At 50.2% G+C, this 26859-nt stretch overlaps 3 protein-coding genes and 1 pseudogene across 32 annotated transcripts in view; 2 read left to right on the top strand and 2 right to left on the bottom strand.

Moving 5' to 3' along the window:
- Positions 1 to 4433: 4433 nt before the first annotated feature.
- Positions 4434 to 10067, bottom strand: CFAP141 (cilia and flagella associated protein 141). Of its 2 annotated transcripts, XM_058702274.1 has the most exons (4): positions 9397 to 10067; positions 9057 to 9097; positions 5234 to 5363; positions 4434 to 4671 (listed from the first exon to the last, which is right to left on the bottom strand). In XM_058702274.1, the coding sequence occupies exons 1-4, from the start codon at positions 9427 to 9429 to the stop codon at positions 4570 to 4572; spliced, it is 306 nt and encodes a 101-aa protein (XP_058558257.1). In that variant the 5' UTR covers positions 9430 to 10067; the 3' UTR covers positions 4434 to 4569. The 2 variants fall into 2 exon arrangements, with proteins under 2 accessions (XP_058558257.1, XP_058558256.1); XM_058702273.1 differs by lacking the exons at positions 9057 to 9097; positions 9397 to 10067 and having other exon boundaries at positions 5234 to 5801.
- On the top strand, positions 6058 to 8067 carry LOC131496548 (ubiquitin-conjugating enzyme E2 C-like; annotated as a pseudogene).
- Positions 10068 to 10218: 151 nt separating the features above from the next.
- C15H1orf43 (chromosome 15 C1orf43 homolog) lies at positions 10219 to 20359 on the bottom strand. 3 transcript variants are annotated; one of them, XM_058702268.1, is made up of 8 exons: positions 20047 to 20352; positions 19677 to 19778; positions 16290 to 16373; positions 15423 to 15540; positions 15164 to 15217; positions 14388 to 14554; positions 14242 to 14300; positions 10219 to 10664 (listed from the first exon to the last, which is right to left on the bottom strand). In XM_058702268.1, the coding sequence occupies exons 1-8, from the start codon at positions 20110 to 20112 to the stop codon at positions 10469 to 10471; spliced, it is 846 nt and encodes a 281-aa protein (XP_058558251.1). In that variant the 5' UTR covers positions 20113 to 20352; the 3' UTR covers positions 10219 to 10468. The 3 variants fall into 3 exon arrangements, with proteins under 3 accessions (XP_058558251.1, XP_058558253.1, XP_058558252.1); XM_058702270.1 differs by lacking the exon at positions 14242 to 14300 and having other exon boundaries at positions 20047 to 20359; XM_058702269.1 differs by lacking the exon at positions 16290 to 16373 and having other exon boundaries at positions 20047 to 20346.
- Positions 20360 to 20502: 143 nt separating this feature from the next.
- Positions 20503 to 26859, top strand: part of UBAP2L (ubiquitin associated protein 2 like) — a 40403-nt gene continuing 34046 nt past the window's right edge. For 13 of the 27 annotated variants that reach the window (XM_058702230.1, XM_058702226.1, XM_058702229.1 and 10 more), the window contains exons 1-4: positions 20505 to 20628; positions 24661 to 24790; positions 25475 to 25552; positions 26110 to 26220. In XM_058702230.1, the coding sequence (XP_058558213.1) occupies positions 24701 to 24790; positions 25475 to 25552; positions 26110 to 26220 (279 nt within the window). In that variant the 5' untranslated portion in view covers positions 20505 to 20628; positions 24661 to 24700. Of the gene's footprint in view, positions 20694 to 20958; positions 21051 to 24660; positions 24791 to 25474; positions 25553 to 26109; positions 26221 to 26859 lie in introns of those variants that run through there. The other 14 variants (XM_058702228.1, XM_058702219.1, XM_058702215.1 and 11 more) reach the window with 4 other exon arrangements.

Genomic DNA, 26859 nt, shown 5'->3' with positions numbered 1-26859 from the left:
AATTGGCAGGGAGACATCATTCCTCCCCATTAAGAGCCACAGGGACACAGTAAGCGGTGACCGTCGGCCCCTGGAAGGTCCTCCCAGAGCTTCAAGTGAGGTGGGGGAGAGAAGCAGGGGAGGATCAGAGTAATCTGGGTGGGACCATGCCCTCTGTTTGCCCACAGTGGTCTTTAGGTAGAACTTTCATACCCACACTGACCAAGCACTGTGCTGCTCTCCACTCTTGTCCTCTGCTCTCTCCTTACCCAACCTACCGCCATCCACCATCACAGTCCTCATCGGTGCCAGCTCTGTTCTCCCTGGCTTGACTCCAGGCCATGTTCATTCCTCCACTTGGAGCCTGTTACTGACAGGTGGCAATTGATCCCAGTACACCAGTGCCACACAATCTGAGAATACGCCAGGGGAGAGGTGGGCACTGTTCAAGGTGACCAGAGCTACCAGAGAAGACTATGAATGTGTCTAATTAGTCATATGTCAAGGAAAGATGGCTAGCGTTAATACTAAGCCCCAGCAGGGGGGTAACTGAGACACCCACCAGGGCACGGGGCAACACTGGAGTCTACTCTTGAGGTCTTCCAGTCACTAGAGGTAGATGGGCAGATAGGCTATCAATTGACTCTTGAAGGGAAGCAGAGAAACCAAAGACCCTCGCTGCAGGACTAGTGAACAAGAGAGTCCCAGGGCCAGGAAGCAGCAGTTAATAAGGGTGGGGGCAGTATTGAATAAGGAGGAAAAAAATACAAGGACAGAAGATCAGAGCTACATCCCTTCCAGTAAAAGGGAAAGATACGGGACGAACTGAAACTCCAGTTCCTGCTCTTGTACTCCCGCATGAGCTCTCCAGCCTAAGAGTGAGACCCACGTAGGTTGCAGCCACCGGTGTTCCAAAGGGACCCTGGAGATAAGCGGTTCGGTAAAGGGGCCCCAGAGGTTGATGCCAAATTGCCCACTGCTGTAAGAATATGTTTGATATTTAGTTGGTTCCTAATTAAACAACCCAATATCAAACATATCACACAGAAGCAGGCAGGAGAGTTTTGGTGGTCGTCTGCCTTCCTCCCCTCCAGCCACCAAGCTTGCCTGCATGGAGAGCCATCTCCTTGGGGAAGGATGCTGACCCCTGCTCTTTGCCTCCCAAGACAGCTGGCTCTCACTCGTCTGCCGTTCGTGCTGTCCCTGTATCAGCTCCTCTCCCACCAGCGCCTGGCCTTTGCTGGATCACGTTGGCCCAGGCCAGGAAGCCTGTCTGGCAGGGCTCCACATCCGGACACCTATCCTCTCCAAGGGCTCCCACACAGAGCTTCTCGCCCTGATGTCGCGCCCATGGCACTGAAGGCCGGCCCAGCCGCCTGCCCTCCCCAGCCTCCTTCCCACTGCCCTGAGGCTTTCCGGGGGAGGGCCTTTTTGGGGGGGGGGGGGGTGCTTGTACACCCTGCTTTACCTTTCGAACAGAACTCCTAACCTTCCAGATCACCCCGCCAGACTGCCGAGGGCCTTTCAGCCCACAGCAACCTGGAGTCCTCCTGCTCTGAAGTACTACAGAGAAGTGGCCGTGAGAAACTTCCAGCGCGCTTCTTCCATCATCTTGTTCCTTCTCCCCTTCTCCCCATGTCTTCCAGGCACCCTCAAAGTCACCCTTGGGTGTCCGGAAGAGGTGAGGGACCTGTGCCCCTGGCGGGCTCCAGCCCGGGCTCCGGAGAAGGTATATGGCCTGCCCTGCCTGGCAGAACTGAAACGAAGACTTTAGGAGATCAAGGGCGGAGCCCCTCTGCCAGGAAGAAGCCCACAGTCCTTGGTGCTCTTGTCCCAGCGTCTTCCCTCACAGGGGTCCAGCCTGGCTCCCCGCCGGGGGGGTCTCTTCTGAGGAGGATCAGGTCTGTTGACCGTCATGCGGCAGGCGGGTGTGTCTCCGCTGTGGCAGAACGGAGCCCGAGTTATAGCTGCAGCGGGTGGCCGTGCGGGGGTGGGCGGGGGTGCCCTGCTTCAGCCCCAGGCCTGTTCCGTGTGTCCGTGTTCCCATTAGTCCGGATTCCCACCCCCACCCTGCCCCTCACATATACCCACTCCACAGTGCCCTTGATCTAGATCAATAGCTTGTCCAAAGCCCCAGTCGATGCCCGTTGTGCGCCTCCGGCCCTCCAGGGGAAGGCTGACAAGAGGGCGCGCAGCCCCACGCTAACCCTGTGCTGTCGTTTCGTGTCCTTGCTCCCCATGGCTCTTACTGGGGGGGGGGCGGGGTGTGTGTGTAATGCTTGCTCTCGTGACCACCAGCCTTACCCTTACCCCCATGTTCAGCTCCCTTCTCTGGGAGCCTCAACTGCCCTGGTGAACCAGAGGCTGGGAAGTGACAGGAGCGAAAAGCACCTCATGTTTGGGGACATTGATGTAGAAGAGGAGCAGTTCTCTCAGAAGGAGACTGACCTCGGGGCTTGATTAGGCAGGCCTCAGGTGGCCGCGATAAAAGGGATCTGACTCTCCTGGCGGTGCCTCCTGTGTGGCCATCTCGAACCAGGCCGGACCCTCTGGGGCTGGAGGTGGAAAAGGTGCCAGCCCCAGAAGGAAAAGGGGCTGGCTGGGTGGCTATGACCGGGGGGAACAGTTGATGTGATCAGAGCAGACAGAGCAGGCGGGGGGAGGAGGGGGGGTCACAGGAGATGGGAGGGGGGGCAGCCTGCCAATACCGGAGCCAGCCGGGCTCTGACAAGCCCTGGGGAGAGAGGCCAAGGTCAGGGACCAAGGCAGAAGGGGTGGGGTGTTGTGTGGGTCCCAATAAAAAGAATGAGGAGGAGTAAAGGGGCTGCTGCAGGAGTCGGGGGTGGCTGGGGAGCAGCCAGGCAACAGAGAGGAGGTGAGAAAGGAAAAAAAACTCTCAGGGGGCAGGAAAACACTATGGCTCACCATTTATCGGACCTTATGCACCACCTCTCTGCAAAGTGCTTCATTTCATCCCCACAGCAATCCAGGGAGGTAGGCATTATCTCCAGTTTACAAACAAGGAGCTGGGGCCCAGAAAGTTAAGGTAACTGGCCCAAAGCCACGCAGGCAGGCAGTGACAGAGGCAGGATTCAAACCCAGATCTGCTATGCTCTGGGGCGAGGCTCTCCTGGACAATGTACACAGCAGGGCCCACTGGGAGGCGGCTGTGGGCAGATGAAAGACCGGCGGGGGCGGGGTGGGGGGGTCCCCCGCAGGATCAGAGACCCAGCCTCAGGCGGCAGGTCAAATCCAGGCCGCATGCGCCTGCTTCTGTCCCTCGTAATGTGTCACCTTGCCTTCCTCCCCTGTCCACGCCTGCCTCCCAACCCGTGAGCCCCATGCCTTGTTGGCTACAGGAACTCGTGAGTCATTGACTTAGAGATGCTTGGGAAGCAGGGCTGTCGGAGGTGAGGACGAATGGGTGCATGGGGGCACAGACACAGGCGTGGGGTGAAGTGGCATCTCGGGTGCATGGGGGTGGCCGGGGCGTGGCGAGGGGCTTGTGAACGGCCAGGGTCACAGTGAAACGTGAGAGAGAAAAGGAAGGACACCGGCTGTGTGCCAAGCACTAGGCTTGCTCGCTATGAAATTTTATTTAATCCTCATAATGATCCTATGAGATGGGCATCACTGTCCCCATTTTCAGAAGAGGAAACTGAGGCTCAGAGAAGTAACTTACACAAGGTGACAACAATTAAGAGGCACCAGACTTAGAACCCACACCTGACTCCAAAGCCCACACCCTTCTCCATACCTGCTGCCTCTCTGTGCCCATCGGTGGGGTGTGCAGGGAGACAAGGAGGGGGCTCTGGTGTCGGAGGGGAGAAATGCCCACTGAGGGTTGGAGCCAGACGGAGGGAGGGGGTGGCGGCGGGACGGGGAGACCAGAGTTGTGCAGCGCACACAGCCGCACGGGGCAGAGGGCAGGACAAGCTCCGTGTGGACAGGACAAGTGGCCAACGAGGATGCTGACAGCCGGTGAGGGGACCGGGAAGTTGTTCTGGCCTGGCGGTGACAATGTGTCCTGGCACCTGTTACCGGCTGCACAACGGGGGTCTCTCTGGCTTGTGATGTCATTTTATGTAAAGCAGATCTTCATAAGTAAGGTTCTCTGTGGCCTACAGATGCATGTGACCAACCAGTACCTTTTAGAATTCTTGAGAATCTGAAGGCCGTGAGATTGTACACGCTCTGAGCAGCTTCACATAAATCGCTGCTCCTTACTTCCTTATAGCTGCCTCACCCCTCATTGCACTGGAGTTTGGAACCCTGTCAATTTGCAGAGGTGGGAATTCGAGTCCAGAGGGAAGAGACCTGTCCCAGGTCTCATCATGGGACCCCAGGCCTCCTGCCAGCCAAGCGCCACGGCACCCATGGGTGAACAGCCACACTCAGAGCTATTTGTCCAGGAAGACGGAAAAGACGAGAGGAAGTGAGATCGGAGAGGCAAGTGAGCAAAACCCAGGAAGCTGTTTTAAGATCACGGGTACAGCTAAACACTTTTGCAGCCAATAGGGATTCAGGGCCGTAGAATGAGCCATATGTCTGCCTTCGAGCCATTAAGAGCCAGCTTTGTTTTGGGCACCGTCAGAGTCTCTCCACATAAAATGCTCTGCCCGTCAGATTCAGTTCCTGCTGGTACTGCTGATGCTCCTGTTCAAGCAGCTGGTGCAGGGCCGCTCGACGGGCCTGGCCGGGGGGGGGGGGGGGGGGGGTAGCAGAACAGAGTGTGACGTTAGGCTGGCCCCTTTCCTCGTTCTCCCGCGATGGCAGTCCAGCGTGCGTCCTCCTGGCTTTGGACTTAGCTGCGCCACAAAGCTAGGCGGTAGCATGGAGGCTGCGCACTGCAGGGGAAGCCTACGCAAGTCTTTCTCCGTGGATGAAACCCCACGTTCAGCAATTACTTGCCGAGAACACCATGAACCGTGACCTCTGCCAGGCACCGGGACACACAGGTGGCGACCTGCTGGAGACCGGGTTCTCCCGGGAGAGAGTGGCTCTGAGAGGCAGGTGCTGGGCACGGACACGAGGGGAGCGAGGACTAGTCCGCGCCCCGGGACTTGAGGCCGGGTCACCTGCAGCTGGACGCGAAGAGCCACTTGACGAGACCCGGTACTGCTCTAGTGTAATGCTGAAAACCTCAGAGGCAGATACACTGGGCAAGTACTGGCAGCAGTGAAGAGCTTGGGACCCCGGCGGACTCTGCGGGGCAGTGAGGGTGAGGCTTCAGGCCCCCCTTGCAAGAACTCACCATCAGCAGCTGCTTGTCGGCCAGTGCCAACTCCTGTCCCCTGGTGTCCTGCATCCTTAGGGCAGCATACAGGTTTCTCCTCTGGCCCAGCGTCGTCTGCCACACACAGTGGGTGTGTGAATTCTGCCACCTGCCCCAGGTACAGAGGAAGGAGCTGACTGGGTCAGTTAGGAGTGGTGACACAAACCCCATCACCGGACCCTCTGTGCGCATGTCAGAACACGGCCAACTCCTTGAAGGGTAACTAAGAACCTAGTCTGCGTTGAATACACAGGCCGCTTGATCATCGTAACCGTGCGTCAGAGATACTAATTTCGCACAGCACGCACGGAAACAAAGTTCAGGTGAGTTGCCTAAGGTCACTTAATGGCAGACCTGGGTATCAAAATCCAGTCTAAAAATGAATATCTTCCGTTACACCATGATTCTCGTCTTTAGCTAGACAACATTCTGCAACCATGTAAGGTTTTTTAATTCATGAGAGAAATATGCATTTCTCTCCCCCCACCTCTCTCACACGTGTCCTCTGCTCAGATAACCCTTGAGTTTTATTATTTTTTTTAAGATTTTTAAGTAATCTCTACACACAACGTGGGGTCAAACTCACAACCCCAAGATCAAGAGTCACACGCTCCGGGGCGCCTGGGTGGCTCAGTCGGTTAAGAGTCCAACTCTTGGTTTCGGCTCAGGTCACGATCTCACGGTTTGTGGGATTTTCTCTCTCCTTCTCTGTCCTTCCCCGGCTCGTGTGCACGCAGTCTCTCTCAAAATAAATAAATAATAATTAAAAAAAAAAAAGACTCATATACTAAATGAGAGTTGCAATCACGCTCTAAGTTCCTGTCTCACTGCCCTCACTGCTCCCAGAGCCGTGACCCAGTGGCTGCCAGTGTCACTGCCTCTGGGGGCTGGGGGGGGGGGGGGGGTGCCGCCTGGGGTCCTGCGGGCAAGATGCCCCAGCAGGATTCGATGACCCCCATGGTGTCTGGCAACAAAGGAACTTCTGCCTTCCCTGAATCAGGCAACCTTTCACACGGGTGGGGCCATCCCTGGAGCGGTGGGCACAGCATGTGAAGACCTGAAGTTATCAGCTCCCCCAGGAGTCCCGCAGTGCTGACAACACACCCGGGGGGAGGGTCTTCATGCCCTGCTGCCACCCAGACCTGGACACCCAGGGTGACATCTGCCTGGACATCCTCAAGGACAAGCGGTCTGCCCTGTATGACATCGGCACCATCCCGCTGCCCACCCAGGGCCTGCGAGAACTCAACACCGAGAGTCCTTTGAGCACATGCGCTGCTGAGCCTGGAGAAACCCCCACAGCCTTTAACAAGTATCTGCAAGAAAGCTGCTCAAAGCTGGTCCTTAGCCAAGAACCCGGACTGTGTAGCCTCTCTACGTTATCTTTCTTATTTTTTATGTTTATTTTTGAGAGAGAGAGAGAGAGAGAGAGAGAGAGAGAGAGAGAGATAGCACGAGAGGGAGGAAGGGCAGAGAGATGGGGGACAGAGGATCTGAAGCAGGCTCCAGGCTCTGAGCTGTCAGCACAAAGCCCCACGTGGGGCTTGAACTCATGAACTACAAGGTGATGAACTGAGTTGAAGTCGGACACTTAACTGACTGAGCCACCCAGGTGCCTCTAGGATTGTGTATCTTAAGCTGTGGGGTCACTTTGGTTTAAGTCTCTGGTTGAGCCCTTGTGGTGATGAATATAGTAAACAAATACATTGGGCTTAAAAAAAAAAGGGGGAGGGGCACCTGGCTAGCCCGGTGGAGCACGTGACTTGATCTCAGGTTCCTGAGTTCAAACCTTATGCTGGGTGTACAGATTATTTAAAAAGAAAATCCTGGGGGCGCCTGGGTGGCTCAGTCGGTGAAGCGGCCGACTTTGGCTCAGGTCACGATCTTGCGGTCCGTGAGTTCGAGCCCCGCATCGGGCTCTGTGCTGACAGCTCAGAGCCTGGAGCCTGTTTCAGATTCTGTGTCTCCCTCTCTCTCTGCCCCTCCCCTGTTCATGCTCTGTCTCTCTCTGTCTCAAAAATAAATAAACATTAAAAAAAAAATAAAAAGAAAATCCTGGGGCACCTGGGTAGCTCACTGGGTTAAGAGTCCGACTCTTGATTTAGGCTCAGGTCGCGATCTCACGGTTTGGGGGTTCGACCTCGGTGCAGCTCTGCACTGACAGCGTGGAGCCTGGCCGGGATTCTCTCTCCCTCTCTCTCTGCCCTACTGCATGTGCTCACTCACTCTCGGGATAAACAAAAATATATATATATACACCAAATGAAAACTGAAAGCTTTGTTCTTCTGCCCCAGTTCTCAAAGTTACCAGTTTGTGTATTTTTCCAGAAAGTTTTTCTATCATATACTAGGAAGTATATTTTTTTATTACCATGCACTCATACATTTGTTAGAAGTAGTTAACAGTTGGACTTTCCTATCAACACATACACACTTGCTTCATTCTGTGTAAAGGCTGCCTAGTATTTTTATATCATCACTTAACGAGGTAGGCTGTTCCTACTTTTTAAAATTTAAAGTAATCTCTCCACCCAACACGTGGCTGCAACGCAAGACCCCGAGATCAAGAGTCACTTGCCCTTCGACTAAGTGCGCCAGGTGCCCTGGTTTACTTTTGTAAACAATGCTGTCCAGAATGCTGTTTATGTATGTTCTAGAGCTTTTGCAGGCATATATATGCAAGGTCAACTCCCTAGGAGTACAGCTGCCACTTCTAAGGACATGTGAATTTTGAGATCTTAAGTTTTGACAGATTTCATCAAACTTACCTTTGTTTTTGTTTATGTTGTAAAAATATTTTTTTGAAGAACTGATCATGTTTGACGATTTTAATTTTTTAAATGTTTATTTTTGAGACAGGGAAAGAGGGAGACATACAGAGTGTGAGTGGAGGAGAGCCAGAGAAAGAGGGAGACAGAATGTGAAGCAGGCTCCAGGCTCTGAGCTTCTCAGCACAGAGCCCAAGGCAGGGCTCAAACTCACCAACTGTGAGGTCATGACCTGAGCCGAAGTCTGATGCTTGACCGACTGAGCCACCCAGACATCTCCGAAAATATTTTTAATTTCTATTTATTTTTGAGAGAGAGTTGGGGACAGAGGATCCAAAGTGGGCTCTGGGCTGACAACACAGAGCCCGATGCAGGGCTCAGTGTCACAAACCGTTAGATCATGACCCGAGCCAAAATCAGGAATCAGACCCTTAATGGACTGAGCCACCCAGGCACCCCCATCAGACTGTGTTTGTAAAAAGGCTGCATCAATCTGGACTCTCACTAAAATTGTATGCATTTTTGCCACCTTACATCTTTGCCAGCTCTGGGCATAACCACCTGTTAAACCTTAAAAACCAGGCTTATCCTCCCCAATCCCAGACCACGCGGTGACATCTTCTGGGTTGAGGTCCGGACGTGTTTTACAAAGCTCCCCAGGTGAAGACACAGAGCCCAGTCTAGTCATTCGCTCATTCAACAAATACGGCGCACCAATCACGCGATTGATACAACAAATACTTGCATTCTTCTTAAAACAACAACAACAACAACAACAACAACAACAAAAACTTGCTCCAATTCTCCCTGGGAGGATGGGAAGAAAGGGACAGTAAAGCCATCTGGGTGGCACGGGGAGCAAGCTCGAGTGAGCACCGGGAGGCCGGTCCATGCTGCGGCCTGCACACCACAGTGTCCTTCCTCGGAGCCCCGGAAGGCGAAGCAGGTCTCCGAGGTGGCCAGGGGGGTGGGGAGGACACGAGGGTGCAGGGGTCAAGCTGAGGGAAAAGGGAAAGGACAGAAGCAAGAATTACCTGTCGACCATCTTCTTAAATCCCAGGACCCTTTGAAAACTCTGCAAGAAAAGCGAGTTGCTGATCCGCCTCTGGCTGGCACCCCATCCCCAGCACCCTCCCCTCAGTCCGGCGCCCTGTCCCCAGCACCCTCCCGGAGGGGGCTCATGGGCCTTTCCCGAGAGAGAAGTGAGGGCACTGGGTCCCGAAAGTGCGCAGGGAGCAGCCTGGGAGCAGCCGGTGTGGAACCACCCAGTCTCCTGCTGTTCCTACCCGCTCACCTCAGGGCACCTCAGGAAACCGGAGGGTCACCCATCTGGGAAGTTCGTCCGGCCCCGCCCCACCCCCCAGCTCTGCACACCTCTTCTACTTTCGTGGCCTTTCCCCCAGACATGTCCACACACTTGCGGGACACCGGCCCAGGACACAAGCAGGCTCTTGTCTCTGTATCATCCAGTCACCCAGGTTTCAGGAGTCATGGCAACACGTCTGCCTCCAACAATGACCCCGGGTCTGCGACCTGATTGGTCACCTGGCCTGTTGCCCTGGAGACCAGAAGCGAGTCCCAGTTCTCAGGCTATTCTAGGAGCAAAGACCAGAGCCCCCATTTTAGGGTTTTTTCCGCGGGGTCTCATGGAGCATCCATATGATCCTAGGTCCAAAGAACATATCCTGTGCCTGTTTGGTTAAAAGGCACCTATAAAGGAGTGAATCACGTGTTTTAATTGTTCATTTTATTAGTTTTAACGTCAGAGCAGGGCATCGGTCTGACCATTGCTTCACTGTCCCATATAGCGTCCCCAATAAATGAGGGGGGGTGGGATGGTGTCAGGTGCCAACATTCCCTTTCCCATTTATTCAGGACAGCATGTAAAGAAAGCCTGAGGCCGATCCTCGCATTTCCGGGGACCAGGTCGGGTTAACGTTTCCACACAGCCTGGTTTCCACGGAGCACCAGGCAAGTTGTTCTGCGCACCTCACGGCCTCCCCAGACCTCCCCACCAGCTCACGTCTGCCTTTCCAACCAATCAATTCAAAGATGTCTCAAACACAAACGGTTCCCATCCACTACGTATGAAGGGGCAGACATAGAATACACCAGGCCCGGCTCCCCCAACTCTTACAATTTAGGACTATTTATAGTCTGGGGACAGGGGAAAAAAGGCCAATGAACAAACTATAATCAAAACCAAGTGAGGATTTTTAAGGAAGCCATGATGGAAACATTAAGAAAAACATCTGAATTCAACTCCAGAAAAAAGTGCTACCACGGGAAAATCAAGTCCTAACCAATTCTCTGAAACTGGCCGTAAGAACAGGTTGGAGAATGATCCTCTAGGCGAGCTCTGGACGAAGTGGGACTTCGGCTGACTGGCGCCCACCGGCCAGATGACCTGAGGCCACCAGCAGCAGGAGCAGTGTCCGTCAGCCCGTCACAGAGTACTTTCCAGTGTGTTATAGTTGTCCTTAAAGCTCTTCAGTTCAAGAAAGTGCTTGGCACGTTTACTCTTCTGACTGGAAGGGAGGTAGGTCACCTGGATGGTTGTCGGGGAGACTTCAGGAGACTGGGTTAGGTCTTTGGCGGCTGACTGGTGCTGTCTCTGAGAGCTCCCGCTTCGTGCTTTGACCCTGGAGGATACAGAGACGGCAGGTCACGGACAGAATGACGACTAACACGAGAAGGCAATTCAAGCAAGACTCAACCACTCCATAAACATGGCAGTAGCCACAAGTGATCCCTTGTCCTATTTTATAAGCTAGTGACTAAAAGCCCATCTGATAGAAGTAGCAGAGAAAACAATTTTCCCAGAGTCCTTGCCTCTGGCTCAACAACTTCTTTTTTTAGTGTGTATTTTTGAGAGAGAGACAGAATCCGAAGCAGGCTCCAGGCTCTGAGCTGTCAGCACAGAGCCCGACATGTGGCTTGAACTCACAAACTGTGAGATCATGACATGAGCCGAAGTCACACGCTTCACCGGCTGAGCCACCCAGGCACCCCTGGCTCAACATTTTCATCTCGTTATAAAGAAAACCTTTATTTGTTGTTATCTCTTAAAGTTTATTTTAGAGAGAAAGTATACGTGCATACACGTGGAGAGGGGCAGAGGGAGAGAGAATCCCAAGCAAGCTCCATGCCTAGTGTGGAGCCTGATATGGGGCTCAGTCCCACGACCTTGGGATCATGACCTGAGAAGCCACAATGAAGAGCTGTACGCTTGATCAACTGAACCACCCACACGCCCCAAAGAAAACTTTTTTAATTCTGCTGATTCACCTCCTGCATCTATGCCACTAATATACTCCCAATCTAAAAAAAGTCCCTTGAAAACTGAACACCAAAAAATAAGAACAGAAATAGCCATCAAGTTAAAATGGTCCTTTACCAACATCTAATTTACTGCCATCCCAATATCCCTACATGGCAGTAACATCCCCAATTTCCAAGTTAGGAAACTGAGGGCCCTCTTGCCTAAGGTCACAAAGCTAGTAAGTGACAGAGTTGGGACAGGAATCTGTCAGATTTCAGGGCCTCGTCTTCACTAACCTCACTGAAATGCTCTAGAAACCAGAAATCAAGGAGTGAATTTTTATTTACTTTTTTACTGTTACATCCCTTTCTTTTAAAATTTTTTTAACGTTTTTATTTTCAAAGGAGAGAGACAGAGCATAAGCGGGGAGGAGCAGAGAGGGAGACACGGAACCTGAAACAGGCTCCAGGCTCTGAGCTGTCAGCACAGAGCCCGATGCAGGGCTTGAACTCAGGAACCGTGAGATCACGACCTGAGCTGAAGTTGGACGCCCAACCGAGCCACCCAGGTACCCCGAATTTTTATTTTTTTTTAAAGTTTATCTCCATACCCAATGTTGGGCTTGAACTCATGACCCTGAGATCAAGAGTTGCACGCTCTACCAACTGAGCCAGCCACATGCTGACGAGGACTAAAGTTTTTTGTAATTATTTTTTTAAGAATGTATTTTATTTTAGAAAGAAAGTACATGTGATCAGGGGAGAGGGGCAAAGGGGGAGAGAGAGAGAATCTGAAGCAGGCTCCATGCTCAGCGCAGAGCCCAACGCAGGGCTTGATCCCATGACCTCTGGGATCATGATCTGAGCCAAAATCAAGAATTGGATGCTCAACTGAGCCACCCAGGTGCCCTGATTTTATTATTGTAAAGATTTTTTATAAAGCGTATTTGTTTGAGAGAGACAGCGAAAGCAGGGGAGAGGGAGGGAGGGGGAGAGAGGGGGAGGGGGAGGGGAGGAGAGAGAGGGGGAGAGGGGGGGAGAGAGAGGGGGAGAGGGGGGGGAGAGAGGGAGAGAGAGAGAGAGAGAGAGAGAGAGAGAGAGAGAGAGAGAATATCCCAAGCAGGCTCTGAGCTGACTGCACTCAATCCCACGAACCGTGGGATCATGACCTGAGCAGAAATCAAGAGTCGGGACACTTAACCAACTGAGTCATATAGGTGCTCTCAAGGACTGAACTTTTAATAAAACTGGGGTAAAATAGACCGTTTTTAAATGTTTACAGTCCAGTAGTATTAAGTATATTCACACCGCTGTGTTCCCATCTCCACCACCCATCTCCAGAGCTCTTTTCATGCTGCAAAACTGAAGCTCTGTCCCCAGTAAGCAATAATCCCCCACCCCCGGCACTGTCACCTTCCCATCTTTATGAATTTGAGGACTCTAGAGACTTCACCTGAGTTAGAACCAGAAGGCATTTCTGGTTCAAAGAAACCATGCTTTGAACAGGCCTTCTGCCTGACCTCCAGAACAAGCACCCTTCCTCGTCTTCCCCTGCTCTCACTCCTCTTCTGAGCAGTTTTTACCAAACCCTTTGTTTTTGGAACAAGGTAGTTTAGTTTTAAGAACAGAGAAAAGACAGGACAGACATACTCCTTACCTTTTCAGAAAGAGCCTTATTCAACACGGCAGAAAATGGACACGGTTCTTTTCAAGGCTGGTAACTAACTTTTTATTTCTACATGGGCTTTCCCTCTGCACCCTTTGAACATCTGTATGAACAACACCATGAACCCACGCCAGCGCATGTTTTAAACACTGTCAGACAAAAGTCGTGATTCCTATTACACAAAAACTCAACAGCTGATGCTTTAGTGATGCCCTTAGTTTCAAACAAGGTTCCTAAAGCTGTGAGTGGTAATAAAAATGGGGTGGAGGGGCACGTGTGATTGTTATCAGACCAAGACATGAAAGGAAAACACTGGAACCTGAAAGAGGAAGAATCTCTGTATTGAAAAACTTTATTCTGGGACACCTGGGGGGCTGTCAGTGAAGCGTCCGACTTCGGCTCAGGTCATGATCTCACAGTTCGAGAGTTTCAGCCCTGTGTTGGGCTCTGTGCTGACAGCTCAGAGCCTGTTTTGGATTCTGTGTCTCCCTCTCTCTCTGCCCCTCTCACGCTTGTACTCTCTCTCAAAAAAAATTTTTTTAAAAGCGTCCAGGATCCAGTTACCATTAAAAAAAAATAAAAATAACTTTATTCCCTGGAGGCGCCTGGGTGGCTCAGTCGGTTAAGCGTCCAACTTAGGGCTCAGGTCATAATCTCATGGTTCTTCAGTTTGAATCTCACATCGACTCTGCGCTGATAGCTATGAGCCTGGAGTCTGCCTCATATTCTGTGTCTCCCTCTCTCTGCCCCTTCCCCACTCATGCTTTGTCTCTCTCTCTCTCTCTCAAAAGAAACATTAAAAAAAAGAAAAAAGGAACCTTAGCCCCCCCCTTTAAATTTTTGTAATGTTTATTTTTGAGAGAGACAGAGTGTGAGTAGGGGAGGGGCAGAGAGAGAGGGAGACACAACATTGGAAGCAGGCTCTAGGCTCCAAGCCGTGAGCACAGAGCCCGAACGACCATGAGATTATGACCTGAGCAGAAGTCGGACACTTAACTGAGCCACCCAGGTGCCCCAACTTTATTCCCTTTGCTGGTCTACATTTTACACCAATTCTGACATTTTACTGAGCTGAACTAAAAAAAAAAAAAAAAAAAAAAAGAGGGAGCACAAAAGTAGGAGAAGCTTCTCCTACTGTGTTCTTATAGAGCAGCACACGCTTTCAGAGGCAAGCAAGGCAGAACGAGACAGCTCGGCATTGTGATTTTGTTACTACTGCTCACGAAGGGCATCTTGCTGGGGGTGGGCCAGCACCACCGGTGTCGTCTCCAGTACCCGCCCCCCACACTTACACGGCGGCCAGCTCACTCAGGGCCTCCTGGTAGCGCAGGTACTCACTCTGCCCAAAGACCTGAGGAAAGAGGAAGGAAGAGTGGGGCTCCCTCAGGCTGGGGCATCCCTGTAGTCCCCTGAAGGAAAAAGTGGCCATCCGGCTTACCCCCGTCCCATAGCGGGCTGTCTCATAGCCATCCAGCAGGGTGTCGATGAGGGCCTTGCGCACACCCTTAAAAGGAGTACTAGTGTTCCGCAGATCTAGCAGGTAGGAGCGGAAATTCTTGCCCATTAAGGAACGGGGATGCCTGCCTTCAGCATGAAACGGGATCTCTGAGGAGACAATCACACAGCACGGTGATAACCCTTCTCCCGTTCGTTAGTCTTTTTAGTTAACCTTCCAAATTTAGGAATGGGTTGAATGAGTGAACTGGGGGGCAATTCTAATGGAATGAAGACGACCGGAGGCCCAGAGCGCGTCTGAGCGGTCACGGGGTGCTGGCAACACAACCATAGGCTCCACTGATGGTACCGACAGTGTCTCCTTTCCATCCCCCCCCCACTCACTCCGGCTCTGAGACGTAAACCACGTTTCAGCAGAAACAAAGCACACTTGACAACGGTCACAAGGTAGAAAAAATTCAAGAACCATTTATCTCGGTCTTACTGAAAAAGCGTGGGTGTCACTTGTCTTGTGTAGAAAAACAAGCAAATTACCACCATCCGGTTCACGAAACTAAAGGTCTAAACAATAAAACAAATCCACCCTTTGAAGAAGAAATAACTTGCCGCCATCATTTCCTTAGACAAAATAACCCAGTACTCTCAAAACTCCAGGAAATTCGTCCCAGCGGGGGGCAGAAGAAGCATAAGCTCTAATATACACAGCCCTCCCACCCCCTCCCAGGCCAGGCCCTCAGCCTCCCATCAAGTCGCCCCTACCAGAGGCGCGGACGGCGTCCAGGGCTCTCATCCTGTACAGGTAGTTGTAGCAGCCTGTTGAGAAAGAGACTGGTCGTAGGCATGACCTCAGATTCCTCAAACTCCAGCAAGCCAATAAACTGCCTCCCCACATCTCACATGTGCCCGGCAACAGAGGAACCACAGGTACCCAGCAGCTATGCTGACAGCTCAGAGAGCAAAGGAATTCTGAACGCATGGGATTCCTCACTCAAGCGTCCTCCGAGAGCACGCCACATACTCTGATTTCCCTGGGCTTCCAGCTGGAGCAGTCTCGCATCGCCGTCTGCAAGGAGCGGAGGTTCATACTTGATGTCTTGAACCCTGGACAGCCGAATGTCAATCTCCTCTCTCAAGTCCTGTTCACACAGAGAAAAGAGCGTGCGATCACTTATCCTGTACTCTGCTTCCCGTCAGCCTCGAAATGGGGCAGAGCAAGCGAGCAGCTATGACAAAAGCAGCACAAAAAATGCTCATCTGCTGGTAACATTGCCAGGTCAGGCTGAAAAATATAAGGATAGGCTCGGGTTCTCTAAGAACTTCCTCCAACTGCACACCTCTAACCTAGCTCCGTTTAAAAAAATTTTTGTAAAGTTTATTTTGAGAAAGAAAGAGACAGCTAGTGTGTGAGCAAGGGAGGGGCGGGTGGACAGAGAATCCCAAGCAGGCTCTGCACTAGCAGCGCAGAACCCCACGTGGGGCTTGAACCCACAAATCGTGAGATTATGACCTGAGCCAAAACAAAGAGTCGGACACTCAACTGACAGAGCCACGCACGCAACCCTCTAAGCTAGACCTTTGACCTGCCAGAATTTCCTCAAGTTCTATGGCATCAACATGATTTCTGACTCAACTGGATTTAGGATCTTGGTTAGGTGTTCTAACAAACTTCTGGAGGAAGAGAAAAACTGGACAGCAAGTGAAAATCATAATCTAAAAATCTGTGAGGATACCTGTATGTGGTTTCCAACAGTTTGGGGACTACCCTACCTGGTGGATCACAGGACTTCTAAAAGCTTTCTTCTGGAGTACACTTAATTTTTTAAGTAGGTTAATTCACATCCATGATACAGACTTCGAAGAGATACTACAGTCACCCCTCACTCACCCCGAAGCAACCACTGTTAAGTCCACGTCCATCTCTCTCACTTAAAAGGGCTGCCAGAGCCCCAGCAGATTTTTCTTCTTGTAACTTTAAAAAAAAAATGTTTTTTTTTAACATTTATTATTTGAGAGACAGCACGTGAGTGGGAGAGAGACGGAGAGAGAGGGAGACACAGAAGCCGAAGTAGGCCCCAGGCTCTGAACTGTCAGCACAGAGCCCGATGCGGGGCTCGAACTCATGGACCGTGAAACCATGACGTGAGCCGAAGTCAGACGTTTAACCGACTGAGTCACCCAGGCGCCCCACTTCCTGTAACTTTTTAGCAACTGCCACTGTGGAATAGATCATATGTGAAATACGTGCTACGTACGTTTTAAGTAATTATGAAAACTGTGAAGATGAACATCTATGTCTGCTCTCCTGAAGCCATGTGTGCCTAGTTCTGATTAAATGCAACACCCCCAATGTTCATTTGTCAACAATCTTACTTTTCTTCACTGTCTTATCACATATCAACCTGAACAAGCTGTTTACCTTTGTCTGGTTTCAAACTTCACACAAATGAAAAAATACTTTTTGAATTCCTCAGCAACTTGTCTTTTCAAAATTTTAAATACTTTACTAAGTTAGAACTTACATGGAATAAAACGCAACCAATTTGCGTGGACTGAGTTTTGACAAATAAATACACCCACTCAACCACCACTGCAACCAAGACAGAACATTTCCATCACCCCAAAACGTTCTCCATGTCCCTCTGCAGTCAACCTCTTTCCCTGCTCCAGGCAATAATTATGTACTTTTTAACGATACAGTTGTGTGTTCCAGAATTTCATATAAATGGAACGGAACAAAAGATACTCTTTTTTGAATGGCTTGCTGGCTTTTTTTACTCAGCATGTTTTTGAGATTCACTCATGTTTGTCTTTTTCTTTTTTAAAAATGCTTTAGAATTGGGGCACCTGGGTGGCTTAGTCAGTTAAGCGTCCGACTTTGGCTCAGGTCATGATCTCACGATCGTGGGTTTGAGCTCCACGTTGGGTTCTGTGCTGACGGTTCAGAGCCCGGAGCCTGCTGGGGATTCTCCCCTCCCCGCCCTCCCGCTTGCACACACTCTCTCTCACAAAGATAAATGTTAAAACATTTTACAAATAAAAAAATGCTTTAGAAATTCATGTGTGTCCATACGTTTGCATTGTCGAGCTTACTTTCACTCCTAGTATTCCAAAATACAAATAAATCATAGATATATTCTTGAGTAGATGTTTGGCCAAAGAATTTCTTCTGGAAATATCACAATTGCTGCCATGGATATTCTTAAAAAAATTTTTTTTTAAATGTTTTATTTTTGAGAGAGAGAGAGAGAGAGAGAGAGGGGCGCAGAGGGGAGGGGGGACAGAGAATTTTAAGCAGGCTCTGTGCTGACAGCAGAGAGCCTGATGCAGGGCTCGAACTCAGGAACCAAGACATCATGACCTGAGCTGAAGTTGGGACACTTATCCAACTGAGCCATCCAGGCAGGCCCTGCCCCACGAATATTCTTCCATGTCCTCTGGTACAACACGAACAAAAATTACTTTCTGTATGGTAAGAGTGGAACTCCTGCACCATGGGATTAGGTACATGTGTAATCTTACTAGATAATACCTGGTTATTGGCCAAAGAAGTTTTACTAATTTACACTTCCACTAGCAACGAATGCAAACTTATTTTTTATTATTTTTATTTTTTGGTGCAAAAAGGTCATTCTATTAAAGCATGGGGACAGGACCCATGGGCAGGAAGAGCTGCTGAATACAAATTTAAATGAGAGAATTTTTTAAAAGGAAAGGGATCTTATCTAGTCCAGGATGTTCCAAAATCATCAAGGTTTTTAAAAAGATTTTTAAAAATACTATTTTTGAAAGAGAGAGACAGACAGACACAGAATCTGAAGCACGCTCCAGGCTCCGAGCTGCCAGCATAGAGCCCAACGCGGGGCTTGAACTCACAAACTGTCAGATCATGACCTGAGAAGTTGGACGTTTAACCGACTGAGCCACCCAGGCGCCCCAATAATCAAAGTTTTGATTGGATCATGGTGTACTGGTAGCCAACCCTATAACCGTCTTATGGATGGCAGGTGGCATCTGGAGAACTGAGGGAACATAGAAGAAGCACCGTTGAGTTTTTACACCATGACACATTCCTTAAGGCTTTCCGTGAAATACATCAGCCAAGAACGGAAAAAAAAGGAAGACTGACAGCACTGGTTGTTGAAAGGACACACAGCCAGGAGTTGAGCGAACTGTGTACTAGCTCCGGTTCTCCCACTAACCTGTTTATCACTCAGTAACACGTTACTGAGCACCCACTACACACAGGCCCTGGCTTTACTGTGAACAAAACTGGCATGGTGCCTGCATTCCTGAAGCTTATGGTCTCATGAAAGGTAAGCATTAAACAAGCAGACAAACACAAAAGAAAATCTGTGATAAAACTGTATCCAGAAAAACGGGATACTATGAGAAAAAAAAAAGATCACCTACTTTAATACAGGTAGTAAACTCTCTTCTTCGGAGGAAACAACATTTGAGCTAAGATCTAAAGAGCAAATCAGCTAGCCAAGAGAAAACCAAAGACCACTGTATGCCCCAACAACAGCACATGCAAAGACTGGAAACCTAACATGTGTAGCCGGATCCCGGCTGGATCCTTGGATCAGAGAGAGCCAGAAGCCGAAGACAGAAGCAGGACTGGGGGTGGCGTTTAGACCTCTGATTTCCAGCTTAGGTTTGTGGAAATGCTACAAAGGCGGTACATATAAAAACAGGGAACTCAGGAAAGAGGTCTGGGAGACGGAGAAAATGTCATCAGTAGAGATCTACAAGCCAAGGAAAGGAAGATAGTTACTGGAGAAAGTGTGAAGACTCCTGGACTATTCACCTTGGGCATGTCCTGGGGTAAGCTCCTTCCTTCTCAGGTTTCAGCTCCTAACGCGAAGGACTAGGGGGACTAGGGGATTGATGAGGCCCCCAGGAATGGAAGGTAGTGCAGCGGCAGATCCTTCTCCGTGACCTGGGGCTAACCTGCCGCCCTAAGGCAAACCTTAAAACAGGAAACACTGGGCGGCACGTTGAGCTTGCGAACTCTGTCCACAGAGTTGGCAAATTTTAGTCCAAATCCTTCACTCCGCAGATGCAAAAACTGTTGCTTCTGCGCCAAGTGCACGCTGTGCCGCAGCAGGGGGAGCGGAAGCCAGAGCCACGCCGACCGTTATCTCTCCGGCCGAGCGCGGCGAGAGCGACAAGGGAACTTGGGAACCAAAGCCATCTCAAAGGCGAAGGCCATCTCACTCTAGGCCCTGACGGAGCTGCAGAACCAGGCCGACCTCGTGCCTTAAGGACCTACCTTGGGGGCGTTGTGTCCCACGGGGACATGAGGTCCCCTTCGGGATTTCATTGCAAAGCGCATGATTTGCCTCTTCACAAAAATAAACAGCAGTACGAACACCTGTCCAAGAGATAGGAAAAAAGGACAGTATCTTTAGCAAAAACACAGTAATTTTTAAAAAAGGGGGGGGGGGGGCACGTCTTCCTTTGAGGTCCCCAGCTGCAAGCGCTCAGGGCTGCTTCGGGGCACGCCCGGGGGCCAGGGGGGAGGGGCAGGGCGCTCGGCCCCCCAGGCGCTCCGGGGGCAGGTACGAGTCCCAGCCCAGGGCAGGCGCAGGTGGGTGAGCGAGCGGCTGGGGGCGGAGGGCCGGGACGCGGGGTCTCCTCACCAGGCTCCCGTAGGCCATCACCAGCACGACGTTCACGCCGGACAACCAGTTACTGCCGGACGCCATGGCCTCCCGCCCCGCGCACAACCGCTCCGGGTCAGCCTGGGCTCCGCCGAGGCCCCGGCGCCTGGGCTCCCCGAAACTCCCCGGCCATTTCCTCACGGGGAAACACCGACGCTCAGCCGGGCTGAAAACATGGCGGACGGGGGCCCAGGAAACCAGAACGCCGCCTTCCCGCTGCCCCCAGCACGTGACCCAGGCCCGCACCGGCGCGCGCCGAGACGCCGGGCGACGCCGGACGGCGCCAGGAACAGGAAGCGGATGCCGACAGTGCGTCACGCGGCGGAGGCGGGGCGGACGCGCGGAGCCGCAGCGCCGCGGCTCGTGGCGGGCAGTGCGCGCGCGCTTGCGTGCGCGTCCCTTTTCGCGTCACGTGCCGGGGGACGCAGGCAGGCAAGTGGGAGGGGGAAGGCGCGAGAGCGAGCGCGCGAGGGGAAAGGAGGGAGGGGGTGGGGAGGAGGGAACCTTACATCACGTGACAGGGGCGGCGCGGCCCGGGGTGTCAGTGTGGAGGAGACTGAGGTAAAGTTGGGAGCGCAGCGGCGTTGGCGGCGGCGGCGGCGGCAGCGGCAGCGCGGCGGGGCCGGGTATTGTCCGCGGCCCCTTTAAATCCGCGGTCTCCCTTTCCCCTCCCTCCCTTCTCCCGTACCCCGCCGGGCCCCCCCCCAGTCGGCCCCCCGCCCCGTGTGCTCCCCCACTGGACACCCCTCCCGGTCGTGCGAGCCCGGCGCCCTACCCAGCCCCCTCCCCCCCTAGTTGGCCGCCGGAGGTTTTGTTTATGGTTGGATTTGCGGCCTAGTGGGCCGCGCCGGAGCCGGGGCCTCGATTTGGGAGCGTGGCCGGGGCGGGGCTTGGGCGGCCGGAGCGGGGGGGCCATGCGGCTAGAGCCCGAGCGGGGAGAGCGAGGAAGAGCGCGAGCGAGCGCGGCCTGGGCCCCGCCTGAGGTAGGGCCCTCTCCGGCCCGGCCGCTGCCGTGAGGACGCCGCGGGGGCCGGCGTCCCTTTGCAGCCAGCCCGCTGCGGGCCTTCTCGGATCCGGATCCGGCCTGGTTTGGGGGTGGCGGGGGGGGGGGGAGGGAGGACGGCGGGGTGGAGCTGCCCCGAACTCCCCCCCATGTGGCCCTCAGTTCGGAGTGCGGAGGATTAATTTGTTCCGGGTGGGAGGTGAGGCGGCGATTGGCCCCGGGAGCTCCCGATGTGGCGCTGAGCGGGGCGAGCCTCCCATCCTCCACGCGTGGGCTCGCGTCCCCTGTCCGCTTCCAGCCTCTTTGTCAGCTCCTCTTACCGCCCGTCCTGCTTTCTCAGCGCCCCGGCATGGGGGACGGCTTCCCTGCCGCTGTCGCAAGCGTGCCGTGGCCCACGCTGGAGTTTGGGGGACCCCGGACGATTAGGATGTTGTTGGGGAAGCTGGGCGGGCCGACCCCCACAGGGTGTGTTACGCCCGAGGGACGTCCCTGGAGCCCTGGGGTGCGGGTCCGCTCTTCTCGTAATAGGACAGGAATCCCGAATTTCCTCAGACCCTTCACTTTGTGGACAGTCCCTAAATGGCTTTGCAAACTGATGTCACAAACGGGAGGAGACCGCTCCGCCACCCGTCTCGAAAAGTAGCCACCTCTGGTGTAGGGTGATGGGGAAGGAAAAACACCACAGGAGCAGGCTCTTTTGTTGTTGTTGTTGTTGTTGTTGTTGTTACCGTTTTTTGCCTCTGAGTGCCCCGATTACTGGATGGAGAAATCCTTTTTTTTGTTCTCTCCCCGTCCACCTTTCACCGTCCTTATCCCGCCGTGGGGATGTGTGGTGTGACTTGCTGGCAGATGATGGGGGTCCGTGACAGCCAGCATCACCGGAGAACCGGAACGTGTTGGTTACGCGTGGGTTGCTACAGCGGGTTTGAGATGCTACACCATTGTCCTTAAAAGAGCGGACCGTGCCAGTGACCGTTTCCCTTGTGAGCAGCGAGTACTGCTGTCATGTAACTGAGGATGAGAGACCTTAACATGTACTGTTGCTGACTCCTAAAGCCCCTTTTTTGCTAAATGTGCCCTAACTGGCAAGTACGCTTTTTAAAACGAGATTCAAGTTTGTGGACGAGGGGATGCAGGGGTCATTTCCACAAAACATCCAGGGGAATCAGCTGTTCTGTTACAGGTAGCTACCCCAGTCCAGCTTGAGTGTCTGAATTGTTTCTCTACTTAGATTGTAAGCTCCCTGAGGGCAGCAACCAAGTCCTATGGCTTTTGTATTTTCTAAAGTACTGGACACATAGTAGATACTCAATAAATACTTGATTTTTATTTTTTTCTGTAAAATTTCTTTGGCTATTTTTTTTAAGTAGCTGGTTTTCAAAAAATGGTCAAAGGCACTCCTGTGTTGAAACCTGTATTCCTGCACTTTTCCTTGGGTCTCCAACACTTCTCACATGTTGCCCGTAAATATTTTTATTTTCTAAGGAAAAATACTTAACAAGATTCTTCCTCTCCACTGTGATAACTCTAGGTATGTGTCCCTGCTTGCCACGAAAAGGCTACTAATTTTGTGCCCTCCAGTTATCCATCCCAGATCATTTAATTTTGACCTGCTGCTCAGTGTTGTTACTACCTAGGTGGTAAAGTTTTCTTAGTCGCACATTTCAAAGCACTTGTAAGAGAGAAATTGAAGTTAACAGAGGGAGTCTTCTGGACTGTTTTGTTTCATTTTATTTCCCTTGAGTCATTATGTGGCTTTCAAGATGACTTTTTAATATATCTACATTGACCGGTATGGTATATGGAGTTCATATTGCTAGTCACAGCATTCATATCTAGTATTAACTTATTAAGTTGAAATCACAAGAGAAGTAGAAAGCAGTATTTGTAAGCTACAGGAGTGTTTATTTCCATTAGAGATTTCATTTTAGAGCCAATTATTTAAAAGCATAATAGTTTTCGTCTAATTTTAATTTTTTTCTTTGATTTGAATCCAGGGGTACTGGTTAAAGAACACATGTTTTTTGGTGTGTGTGTGAGTGTTGAAACTTGACTAGTCTGGGAAGATGGACTATTTGTGTAGCAAATAGTTTTGTAGTAGCTAGAAATATTTACAGGCCTTTGTGTGCACATATGTAGCAGAAAGAGGTAAGGGTTAAAGAATTAGCTCTGAAATTTTCTTAAAAATTTTGGTGATAGAGAATGTAAAACTCTTCAGTCTGAATGACTGCATCAAAAGAGAGACCTCTGCAGCCTCTTGATCCGCTTTGGTGAAGAATTTATCTTCAGGGAAGTTCGTTTTCTTTGAGACCTGAGAAACAGTAAGATTCACTTCCCTAATAATTAATCCTTCTGTATTTCTTTAGAGGCCCAACCTATGTCTCTCAAATCCAGCAATGGCTTTTGGGGAGTCTAGAATTATCCCGTATAAAGTTTCATTAATGAAAAAAGTTACATGTAGAACAGAAAATATAAACGTACCTTCTTTGGAAGGGAATAAAACCATGCAGATTAACATCTGATTTTGAGCCACTCTGTCGTAGGAGGAGTATTTTCTTTGTTTACTCACCGCAGCAGCTGAGGTTGCGATATAAAGCAAAGTATGAACGGAAGGAACTTAAATTCAGGAGAATCGTAGCCTGCTGGAAGTGTTAATAACAAAAACCGTTCTAGTTTTGGGAAGGCCCTGTGTGTTTTCTGTCTCAACAAAGTCCTCTTGCTGGCAGTAATGTCTCGTTTAAAATGATATCCTAGAAGCCCTTTCTTGCAAATAAAAACTTTGTGCCAGACCCTTTTGGTTTGGGACAGATTTGGAATTCTCTGTATATTAAGGTGAGTGGTAAAGGGTAATCGCAATTCTGGTGCCTCAGAACAGTGGACTAGGACAGCAACAGAAAGTAGTTGCAAAAATAGTGTGTTGGAATTATCCAGGGAACTGAGATTCTTGAGCAGAGTCACTGGGGCTAATACTTGCCTTGTTGAAGGTTATGGAAGCACCCACTGCATGACGAGAGAGAGAGAGAGAGAGAGAGCGAGCGCGCGCGAGAGAGAGTGCGCGCGCTTGAGGGAGGAAATCTAGACTTGAGCTTGTCCCTTCCCAAGTGATGGGGGTTGCATGCAATTTACATATTGTAAGGGAGGTAGGGCGGTTTTCCTAGGTAGATTGAGTTTCTCTATTTTAAATTGTTTTTATTTGTTTGGAGTATAGATTAAGTTCCCTTCCTGGAAGGCTTTTGTTTCCAGGTTTTGCTGATTAGCTTTCCTTTTGTCAAAGGGGCTTTAGATATTTGTGTGTAGAAAGCTTTTGATTATTAACATTGTTTTGCGAAACTTCACAAAACTGCATATAGGGACTAGTAACCAAACCATGCGCATGACTTAAACCGGCACGTCACCTATGCTTTATATATTTCTTCTATAAAAATGGACTACTAACAATTGTTCCTTAAGGAATTTATCAAACTGAGTATGTCTCAAGAACAGATGACTCTTCTTGGTTGGTGAACATGTTTGGTTGAAGGTGCTGATGAAAGAGGTTGAAAACCTGTTTTGCCCATATTTAATATCTGAATTTTTTTTTAATCTTTCAGTATTCTACCTTGTAAATACTGTTATTTGTATATACTGTAAATGATGACGTCGGTGGGCACGAACCGAGCCCGGGGAAACTGGGAACAACCTCAGAACCAAAACCAGACACAGCACAAGCAGCGGCCACAGGTAAAGAACCCAAGGGATCCGTTGCCAGCATTGCTGATTGATACTGGTTCCCATCCAGTGCAGCATCATTCTCTGCTCTGGACTATTGGTTTGCATTTTTTATTTTGTTTTCTAGTCCTTGCCTCTCCTCTTTACTTAGGGCCTGATGACTGTTGTGGTAGGCCATGATGAGCATGCTTGCTTTTTGTTTTTTGATGCTGTATTCTGAGACTTGGAGAGAAGGGGTCCTGTACTTTGTATCTCTAAGGTAGCGTTTTCCTCAGACTAAATCTTAGGTTATCGTCAGGCCAGATATAAGAGGGTGGCATTGGTCCTTGCAGAAACAGGAACGGGGTTTATACATGACTTTGCAAATATATTAATGTCAATTATTTAAGGCACGGATGTTTAAAAGAGGTGCTGTGATCCCACAATGGGAGCTTCTTTAACTGTGAACATTGGTGAAAAAGCTCCCTGCTTTTTTAGGGATTGTAGAGTGGAATGGTGACAGGTTCATTGTTTATTTTTTTGTCATTTTGCAGAGGTAAGCATCTTAACTGGTGTTAGCACTTTATTGGTCATTTGTAACAAGGAGAAGGAAATTGGGCTGAGAGGTAGGGTGGATTATTGACTACATAGGTCCCTCTTATTTCTCTAAACTGTTGTCTCTTGATCATGCTTTCTTGAACTCATCTCCATTCTTAGGCCACTGCGGAACAGATTCGACTTGCACAGATGATTTCAGACCATAATGATGCTGACTTTGAGGAAAAGGTGAAACAAGTGAGTGTATTGCTAATTGCTGGCAGTGACGGAAAAAGACATCAGGATTAAAGCATAGTTTAACATCATAGATGTCTGTTAGGGTACTTTTTCCTGCAGATATTAAAAGAATTACGACCTGAAACATAATAGGTTAAGCCAATAAATAAATGCTCTTGTTGTCTGATTTACCGTACTTCTTTGGACAGCTACCATGTTCGAAAAGGTTTTATCTTAATTTTCACTTCTTGTTTATTGGATGATTTTGTTGATGCCATTTTTATAGCAACTTTGAGCGGTTGTGCATCTAGGAAATGTAGAAATTTATGGTATGCTGAAACCTGTGTGCTTCTGGGTTTGATCTCTACAAGCTCCTTTATTGTGTAAATACTTTTGACATCATCTGTAATCACAGGTGTTCATGTTTTGCTTATTGAGCTAGAATACCAAAATTCTGCATATTTTGCTTTTTTAAGTCTGGGGTTCTTTCGGATTCAGCTGGTGTCTTCTCTCTTCACCTGGCTTCCTTTTATGAAGAGTGCAAGTTCGTTCATGTTGCTGATTTTTTTCTCTTTCAGTTGATTGATATCACAGGCAAGAACCAGGATGAGTGTGTCATTGCTTTACATGACTGCAATGGAGATGTCAACAGAGCCATCAATGTCCTACTGGAAGGAAACCCAGATACGGTAGAGTGTTAATAGAGCGTTCTGGAAAGTGGGTCCCTGGCTGAGAAACTCCGAATATTCTAAAAATAGCAAGTGGAGTAACTCAACTTAAAGGAGAGTACCTTATTCTCCAAATGGAGCAGAGAACAGTCGAGGAGGTTGTTTTCTGCGGGTGGCAAGTACCTAAAATTTATGTACAATAAATAGAAAACAGATAAAATCCATCTCTTTAAAAATTTTTTTTATTATTAGGTTTGTTTATTTTGAGAGAGTGTGAGTGGGGGAAAGGCAGAGAGGGAGACAGAATCTGAAGCAGGCTCCAAGCTATCAGTGCAGAGCCCGACGTGGGGCCTGAACCCACGAGTGTGAGATCATGACCTGAGCTGAAGTTGGACGCTCAACCAAGTGAGCCACCCAGACACCCCAAAATCCATCTCTTTTTTTTTTTTTTCAACCTTTTTTTTTTTTTTTTTTTTTAAATTTTTTTTTTCAACGTTTTTTATTTATTTTTGGGACAGAGAGAGACAGGGCACGAACGGGGTAGGGGCAGAGAGAGAGGGAGACACAGAATCGGAAACAGGCTCCATGCTCCGAGCCATCGGCCCAGAGCCCGACGCGGGGCTCGAACTCACGGACCGCGAGATCGTGACCTGGCCGAAG

Source organism: Neofelis nebulosa, chromosome 15 (genome assembly GCF_028018385.1).
Source record: "Neofelis nebulosa isolate mNeoNeb1 chromosome 15, mNeoNeb1.pri, whole genome shotgun sequence".
Classification (NCBI taxonomy): domain Eukaryota; kingdom Metazoa; phylum Chordata; class Mammalia; order Carnivora; family Felidae; genus Neofelis; species Neofelis nebulosa.
This window is presented reverse-complemented; position numbering and strand designations above follow the sequence as displayed.

Coding starts and splice junctions, on each gene's coding strand:
- CFAP141 (XM_058702273.1), bottom strand. CDS start 5,446: ATGCGCACAGAGGGTCCGGTGATGGGGTTTGTGTCACCACTCCTAACT. Junction 4,672..5,233: donor CCGACAAGCAGCTGCTGATG/GTGAGTTCTTGC, acceptor CCCCCCGGCCAG/GCCCGTCGAGCGGCCCTGCA.
- C15H1orf43 (XM_058702268.1), bottom strand. CDS start 20,112: ATGGCGTCCGGCAGTAACTGGTTGTCCGGCGTGAACGTCGTGCTGGTG. Junction 15,218..15,422: donor GGAAGCCCAGGGAAATCAGA/GTATGTGGCGTG, acceptor CTTTCTCAACAG/GCTGCTACAACTACCTGTAC. Junction 14,301..14,387: donor CAGCCCGCTATGGGACGGGG/GTAAGCCGGATG, acceptor CTCTTTCCTCAG/GTCTTTGGGCAGAGTGAGTA.